Source organism: Bombina bombina, chromosome 6 (assembly GCF_027579735.1).
Source record: "Bombina bombina isolate aBomBom1 chromosome 6, aBomBom1.pri, whole genome shotgun sequence".
Classification (NCBI taxonomy): Eukaryota; Metazoa; Chordata; class Amphibia; order Anura; family Bombinatoridae; genus Bombina; species Bombina bombina.
This window is the reverse complement of record NC_069504.1, coordinates 867,405,591-867,414,797: the sequence shown is the minus strand read 5'-3', so window position 1 is coordinate 867,414,797 and position 9,207 is coordinate 867,405,591. Positions and strand designations below refer to the sequence as shown.

The window sequence follows — 9,207 nt, the reverse complement described above, 5'->3', positions numbered from 1 at the left end:
TGTCTTAGCCTTTATATTTTCTAAGACATTTTGGCTATCAGATATTTGACTCCCTAATGTTACATTTTTTCCTTTGAATATACACTTTATGAAGCCAAATATAGTCTTGTTTACTCAACAAATTTATTTTGAGACTTAATAAAGTTGGATTATTGAAGAGTAGACAGCATTACAATGATTATTAAGACCTACTTAAGACAAAGTTCAAGCATATGAAGATGGTGTCTGGACCGTTTTAACAGATTTGACATTTGAAATTGTTTATGGTATCAAAAATGGAGCGCCAGAGGGCAGAAATGTTGATAAAAATTGCCCGTGTCCGTCTTCAGTGTGGGCGCACAGAAGATGCTCTTAATTACCTATACCAGGCCCAGAGCATCTACCCCACTCACTCTGCTGCTGAACTTATACAGGCCATTCGAGGAGGGTGGTTTGAAACCGATTTTGGAGATTATGGCTCAAGCAGCCACCATTTTGAACCAAGTGGATATCGGGACTATGCCAATTACTATGCTGGGTGTAATAATTGTGGAAGACCACCGTGGGAGGAAGAGGAGGAAGAAGAAGAGGAGGAGGAAGTGAATTTGAATCCTAAGATTGATGATGACGATTACTATGCTGTTCTGGGAGTGAAGAAGGATGCCAATGAGGAGACTTTAAGGAAAGCCTACCGAAAACTTGCATTACGTTACCATCCTGATAAGAACAGTTCTCCAGGGGCTACTGAAGCTTTTAAGGTGAATAAGTGAGAAGCATGAATAAGACATGTCAAGAGAATGTGTACCATAATTATGCTTGTTGGGATATTTAACCCAAAATATAGCTGCCTACAAATTGTTTCATTTTTCACAGTTGAAGAGTCATTATAGTTGAACATTTAAATTCTCTAATTTTTGAGAGTAGCGCTGCTGATTGGGTCAGTGGCAGTTTCCGCTCAGGATTAGCAGTATTTCTACTATGATTTTAACCCCTTTGTGTGGGTTAAACACATAGCATTAAAGTAGGGCTTGACAAGCCCAGGAGCCAGGGAGATACTGGCTCCTAGAATTTTACTTCTGGCACATAACCTTTAGGGTTATTCTCCATATATCTAAATACACATACCACTGTTTGGTTCCTAAAAGTATGTCTGGTTCCTAAATTGTCATACTGGGTCCTAATTTTTAAACAGATTTGTTGACCACTGCATTAAAGGGTCACTAGTCATAAAAAAATATATGCTTTAATGCATTACAGAATGTAATTGTTCAATTATAAAATTCTATTCTATAGCAACACTACAGAAAGGTCTTGTAATTACAAGGTGTTTACTGTCCCCTTAACGGTCTCTTTAAAGGTACATTAATTACTACATAAATGCTAGATAGAATGATGCATTCAAAGAAAAGATTTATATGAGAATAAGATGTATATGTATTATTATTTTTTTAAATTTCATTAGCTATTTAAATATTGACAAAATAAGTGTAAAGTTTTAGTGTCTATAAAACAAAGGGAGCTGCCATGTTGTAACTTAGGTTACCTTCTCTGCTGTGGCCAATTAGGTACAGTTATAAATAGGTCGCTAGAGTGTGCAGCCAGTGTGTTCAATATAACAGTGTTTTAGACTTTCATTTTTAACAGGTACTGAAAAGCTCACAATTTCAGAATAGAATTACAGGAAAAGGGACAAAATAAATAATGAACGTATATTGCAGAGGTTTTTTCTATATATATATGATTTATCTTTTTTTTTTTTACCATCTCAAAGTGTTTATTGTCCCTTTAACTAAAAATTAGCTCATATTAGATTCTGGATTTCAGATAGATAAGAAAATGTTTGCTATGTGAAACAGGTAAGGTGTGTTTTATCTGTATAGTTTAAATTTCTAGCTACATTTATTTCTGAAATGTTGAGCATCTGTGAAAGGTGTGAGGTAATTGACAGGGAGCATTTTATCATATCAGTTACTCCATGATGACACCTTATTATGATCATAGGGTAACAGGTGTATGGTGAAGTAAAAAATCCAGACACAAATAGAAGAGACACCAGCTGATTAAAGGAGGATTCACATAGAACACAACATTTTGAACAACTTTCCAATTCACTTTCATTATCTAAATGTGCAGAATCTTTTTATACACACACTTTTTGAGGCACAGCTCTACTGAGCATGTGCAAGATTCACAGGATATACTATATGCATTTTGTGATTGGCTAATGGCTGTCACATGATGCATTAGGAAGGAAAATGTAACTGACATTTGTCAGAAAAAATCTATTACTGTACTTATTTAAAAATGGAACAAAGTGCTTTTACATTGTCTTTTTTATTATGCAATTCTGCTGTTTTTAGTGATCCTTTAAGAAGCCAAGTTAGTTATGGTTAATCATCTTATATTATAAAGAATGATGCTTCACCCAGTAAAAGCTTATATTCAAGAAACAGTGGCACTGAAATATGAGGCATTATTTTTTTTTATTAGATCATCAGTTGCAGCAGTGCAATAATAATGCAACAGTAATATGCTTTTATGAAAATAATTGTTATATTAACCTACTGAATGCCTTTATCTTGTAAAGAGGTTAAACACATAGTAAAAGTCTGCTCTAGAGTGGCAATGCATTTATGTTCCTGAGCTGGATATAGGCCAGTGGTTGGTGGCTATGTACATATTCCACTTCAGATTGACTCACCATGTTCAGCTCAGGGATTTAAGTGCATTGTTGTTCCAGAGTGAAATATTTATTGTCTTAGCCTTTATCTTTTCTAAGACATTTTGGCTATCAGATATTTGACTCCCTAATGTTACATTTTTTCCTTTGAATATACACTTTATGAAGCCAAATATAGTCTTGTTTACTCAACAAATTTATTTTGAGACTTAATAAAGTTGGATTATTGAAGAGTAGACAGCATTACAATGATTATTAAGACCTACTTAAGACAAAGTTCAAGCATATGAAGATGGTGTCTGGACCGTTTTAACAGATATGACATTTGAAATTGTTTATGGTATCAAAAATGGAGCGCCAGAGGGCAGAAATGTTGATAAAAATTGCCCGTGTCCGTCTTCAGTGTGGGCGCACAGAAGATGCTCTTAATTACCTATACCAGGCCCAGAGCATCTACCCCACTCACTCTGCTGCTGAACTCTAAAGGTCCATTATAGCGGGGGGAAATTACAGCGCTAGTCGCATGACTTGGCTAAGCAACTATCGCTGCTGATTGGTTCAGTATCAGTTTCCCCTCTGAACCAGCAGTTCAGTGTGGCTCCTGGACAGTACTTTACCTATGTGTTTAACATATTTGTGGGGGGGATTAAACACACAGGTTTGCATAGCAGCTAGTGATACAGTTATATGCTCTAACAAATAAGAGAATGTCATTTTTGTCTTGCTATAATGGTACTTTATGTGTTGTACCCTTTTAGGAGGTAAACATATAGTAATATATATGAAGTAATGTTATAGTAAAATGCTTTTAAACAAAATTAATAGCACAACAGGAAATTTGTTTTAAAGAGACAGTCTACTTCAGAATTTTATTGTTTAAAAAGATAAGTAATCCTTTTATTTACCATTCCCCAGTTTTGCATAACCAACACTGTTATATTAATATAATGTTTACCTCTGTGATTACCTTTTTCTAAGCCTCTGCAGACTGCCTCCTAATCTCATTTCTTTTGACAGACTTGCATTTTAGCCAATCAGTGCTGACTCTTAAATAACTCCATGGGAGTGAGCACAGTGTTATTTATATGACACACATGAACTAACAGTATCTCAAAAACTGTCAAAATGCACTTATATAAGAGGCAGTTCAACAACTTAGAAATTAGCATATGAGCCTACCTAAGTTTAGCTTTCCACAAAGAGTACCAAGAGAGCAAAGCAAATTTGATGATAAAAGTAAATTGGAAAGTTATTTAAAATTGCATGCCCTATCTGAATCATGAAGTTTAATTTGGACTAGACATTCCCTTTAATGTTCTAAAGAGCATTATAGTCAAAATTAAAACGCACTAATTAATTTGATTTGAAGTAATTTGTAATACATTTATTTACTAAAATGCTTCTAGTAAAAGTGTGTGCATGGTATACATATAAGTAGTAGGCACCCATATATGAGATCTGTTGGTGAAACATATCCTAAAGACAATGGTGCGGTTTGTGTTATCGCTAGTGCATTTATACAAGTCACTTTCGATTAGCTAGGCAGTAGTAGCACGCTGTCATTCTGTGTGCACACAGTAGGTGGACATAGGAGGACTGTTAAAGCATTATTCAGACCCAAGACCTAAATGGTTGCTGTTAAAGGGATAGAAAGATCAAAAATAAAATCTGCACGGGTCCATTTCAATTTAAAATAGAAGCATTTTTGCAATATACTTTCTTTAGCAAAAAAACGCTTCTAGTAAAAGTTATTGCTGGTTTTCTGCGGCATACGAACATATTCTGTGAAGGTCTATGCACCAGTATTTAAACACCTTGGCTGCTCCGAGAGTCAGCAGTGGCTTGTATGACGCAAAGTATTATTATTATTATTATTATCAGGTATTCGTAGAGCGCCAACAGGTTCCGCAGTGCTATGAACATGGGTGGTATATGTCTTCAGAAGTAATACACACCACTGTCGGCTCTCTTGGTGTTTGAATACTGGTGCACAGGCCCTCGCAGGATATTTGCGTATGCCGCTGAAAAACAGTAGAGATCTCCCTCATGGTGGGAGAGTGCTAGTGATGGCTCTGAACCGTCATTAGCACCAGAGTGGGAAACTCTGTCACGGCTCAGAGCCGTCATTAGCACCAGAGTGGGAAACTCTGTCACGGCTCAGAGCCGTCATTAGCACTCAAAGGGTTAAAGTGATATGAAACACATTTTTTTTTCTGTCATAATTCGGATAGATCATAGGATTTTATACAACTTTCTAATTTACTTCTACTATCAATTTTTCTTTGTTCTCTTGGTATTGTTTGTTGAAAAACAGGGATGTAAGCTTAGGAGCCCCCCCTTTCCCGGAGCACTATATGGCAGCCATTTTGCAAAAATGTTATCCATTTTCAAGTGCACAAGATAGTAGCACTTTTTCCTGCCCTGTAGTGCTCCTGTTGCTTACCTAGGTATCTCTTCAACAAAGAATATCATGGGAACAAAGCAAATTTGCCAACAGAAGTCAATTGGAAACTTTTTTTAAAATGGTATGCTCCTTCTGAATCACAACAAAAAAACTGGGGTCTCATATCCATTTAATTTACACATGGCAACTATGTCATTTCCACACAAAATAGAATTGGCACGGCAAAAGCAAACTGTAACATTTTGTTGCAAGAGCAAAAAGAATCCAAGTCAATAAGAGTAGATGGAAGTTTGAATTTTAAAGTTAGCCAAAACTGCAGTCATTATATAATCTAAGCATTAATTGTGTATTTCGGTAATGCAATGTTACATTCATGGTGATATACTTAAGCATATCTTCCTAGTTATGTCACTAGATACTTTCTTAACTTTATAAAGTGATCTCATAAGTTCCCAATTTGATGGATTGTCCTAACGTGGAATTCCTGTACTGCTGTCCCTCCTTATTTTTGTAAATTATTTTTTTGTACCCCCTTATGTATTTCCTGGGCTACCAGTGAAACCTCTCAGTAATGCAGAAACTCCGCCCCTGACATGTTAGCCCCACCCCAGAATAACCAACAAAACTCTGCCCCTGACATGTTAGCCCCACCCCAGAATATCCAACAAAACTCTGCCCCTGACATGTTAGCCCCACCCCAGAATAACCAACAAAACTCTGCCCCTGACATGTTAGCCCCACCCCAGAATAACCAACTAAACCCCACCCCTGACCATTCAGACTGTACCTTAGCTTCCCTTTATGGAATTAAGAATTAGTAATACACAGCTATCAGTTACTCATCCACTGTATATTATAATATAACTTATCATTGTATATATTTTTTCTCACCCAGTTGATGTGCATTCAGAGGAGATACATAGCTTTATATGTTTGAATCATTATTATATCTGCTTTGTAGAAGGTTTGACTATCTTGTATCTCAAGGAAGATAAATTGATAGTGTATGACATTTGGTTTTAGTATTTTAATTAATTGTTTTGCTATAAATAGAGTCCATTTTTATTTTTCCAAGTCACACTGTTACCTTGAGATTGAATGGCTGAATGCATAATATGATTGGAGTTATAGTTTAGGAGTTTCGGTGTATTGAAAAAAGAAACCAAATCCAATCAGTATTTCTAGAGATACTTGCATTAAAAAAAGTGCTCTTGATTATTTTGTAGGCATTGCTCTGATGTTTTGGGAATGAACAGTGGGATGAGCATGTGCAGTGATTTTTGTAATTAAAAACATCTGTAGTAAATATTCCCAGCTGTTTTAGAGTGATTGTGTAGTGATAGCCAATTTGGAATCTACAGTAATCTGTGATAGCAAATGCAACAAATGACTCTGGTGCTAAAAAAATGTTTTGCCATTGACCTTTTATGTGCTTTTTTGTATATTTTTGGTTTAAGAGTTATTTTAAATTCCAAAAAGAACAGCAATAAGGAAATGTTCTTTTAGAGCATTTTCTTATTTCACTATTGCTCAGACATATCCTTTAAAGGGGGGGTAGCAGGGGAAAAAGAAAATCCTTTAACTCATCGTAACCCTCTTCGTTTAGAATTTCTGCTAAATGGTGCCTTGGAATTTATACAGATAGGCGAGTAAGAGCAGCAATGCAGGTGGAAGCAGAGAAGAGAGACACTGATGAGAAGGACAGAGTAGGAGATATGAAATATATCATAAAAGATAAGATTAAGACAGGAAGAGAGGAAAGTAGAAAATAAAAATATGTTGTTGGAGGGAGAGAGGTGGGGAGTTAGGAGGAGATGAGAAAGAGATGGGGATAGTAAGTGGTACAAGGGTTGAAGAAACAGGGAACTGGAGGGGGATTGAGGAAAAAGTGAGGGAGTGGCAGGGAAGCACAACATGAAACAGATGGGGAGAATGCAGTTGAATAGGTATTGTGGGACTGGGGAGCAGATGGGAGAGAGAAGCAGGGAAAGAGAGACAAAAAAAGACAAAAACAAATGAAACGAGGCCTTATTGGGCTTACCCTTGTCAGAGGTCCTTGTTTGCGCTTAAGAGATTAATGGCACTGGTGTGGACTGGATGCCAGTTAGTTCTTTTGTGGGCTTGTAAACTTTTCCCACAGAACAGTATCTTTCTCCCCCTGCTGATGTTCATGTTTTTTGTGTGCATAAATGCATGTTTGTCTATAGCTAGCTATTGTACTGTTAATATTTTCCAGTTCATTCAACTACTTATCTACTGTTTCCAGTTACTTTGACTATATATTCAAAAATATTTGTTTTGCAAATAGATTGTTTAATTAAAAATAAAATCTAATTTGAATCTCTGTAATAATCATGAATTAATTTTCATAATATTTCTTTTTTATTATTATTATTGTAGGCTATCGGGAAAGCTTTTGGTGTCCTGAGTGATCCAGTCAAAAGAAAGCTTTATGATGATTCACAAAGCAGAGCTAGTGCGGCCTGTGATCCTAATATGACAACACAAGATCTCTTTGACCTGTTTTTCTCAGGTCATTACCCAACCAGGGCAACCTATACATTTGCAGGATGCAGTCAAAGACAATCAAGACCTACAAACAGAGAGCAGCATAGTGGAAGTCCAAGATGGCAGAATGAGGAAGTAAGGCAGGATAGTGGAAGTCCAAGATGGCAGAATGAAGAAGTAAGACAAGATACTGGCCGGGCAAGGAGATGTGGGGAAAAGGAAGGGCAACAAGGAGGATGGGAAAGGAGATCGGGTGCTGAAGGGCATAATGTAGGAAGGGAAAGGTGGTGGGAAAAAGAGGATAAGCAAGAGAGCGGAATACCAAAACGAAAGGAAGAGGCAAAACAAGATAATGGTCGATCAAGAATGCAAGAAGAAAAAAGAAAAGATGGTGGGAGAGGACGGCCAAAATGGTCGGGTATGAAAAGGCAGGATGGCAAAAGGTCAAGATGGCGTGAGGAATATGGAAGGCATGATGGAAGAAGGTCTAGAGGGCAAGAAGAGGATCAGCAAGATGGTGGACAACCTAAGTCACCTTACTCTGCTTTTATTCAGGTTTTACCTGTACTAATCCTAGTGGTTGTATCTGTGGTTGCTCAGTTAACTGCCACTACTCCAACATACAGCCTACATCACAAACCATCCTCTGGTCTAACTGTTCCCAGGGAAACAAGAAGTCTTGGTGTCCCTTATTTTGTCAGTCAGACTTTCCAGTCTCGATATCGGGGTGCAGCACTGGTGGAACTAGAAAGAGCAATCGAAAAGGATTATGCTGAGCACATTCAGGCCAGCTGCTGGAAGGAGAAACAGCAAAAATCTGATTTAGCCAACCTGGCCCGTCTTTATAGAGATGAGAGACTAAGGGAGAAGGCAGAGTCTCTAAAGATGGAGAACTGTCAGAAGCTATCAAACCTTATAAGCTTACGCAGGGGAGGTTGATACTGCGTTGATGCCGATCGTACAGATGTATTCTACAGTTAACAATGACTATAGCATAACGTGTACCTGACAAAATTATTTATAAGATACCTTTGATAAATAGAATCCATTCAAGAATTAAATTATAGAAATACTGTGATTTGTTTTTCTTAATTCTATGTATTTTAGGTGTAAGTGATGGCACCATTGACACTAAAGCATTAGATGGTTTCTCTACAACTGTCACCATCAGGATTCTTGTAGGATGCTTAAAAGGAGATAAGCAATTCACAAACCATATATCTTCTTAATGTACCTTATTTAAACTCATCATATTTATTTAAGTCATATTTATTTGAAAGACTTTTGAAGAAACAGCCATTATTATAACTCTCAACTCTGTGAATGTTAACTAAATGTTAAATTAATAAAGAACAACGACAAATAGTACCCAGAAAATTAAACAATTCCTTATTTCTGAAGAACGCGGTCAAGGGAACGTCTGACCTTCATCGTAGGAAGTAATTACAAAACGCCTATTTAAATAGTTATCTTCTTTCCACATGAACATTTAAATCACATTTTTCTTAATATATTTTTGTAATATGTGAATATTATGGGCATAAGTCTAAAGTAGATATTATATTCCTTTTTTTTTTTTTTTACTTAATATGAATACTGCTTACCTTATTCTGAAAAAAAAATCTATTTTATTATC

The 9,207-nt window shown here is 36.5% G+C and overlaps 1 protein-coding gene across 1 annotated transcript; it reads left to right on the top strand.

Moving 5' to 3' along the window:
• Window positions 1–8,644, top strand: LOC128662331 (dnaJ homolog subfamily C member 18). Its single transcript, XM_053716133.1, has 2 exons — window positions 1–737; window positions 7,464–8,644. The coding sequence occupies exons 1-2, from the start codon at window positions 264–266 to the stop codon at window positions 8,508–8,510; spliced, it is 1,521 nt and encodes a 506-aa protein (XP_053572108.1). The 5' UTR covers window positions 1–263; the 3' UTR covers window positions 8,511–8,644.
• Window positions 8,645–9,207: the final 563 nt, after the last annotated feature.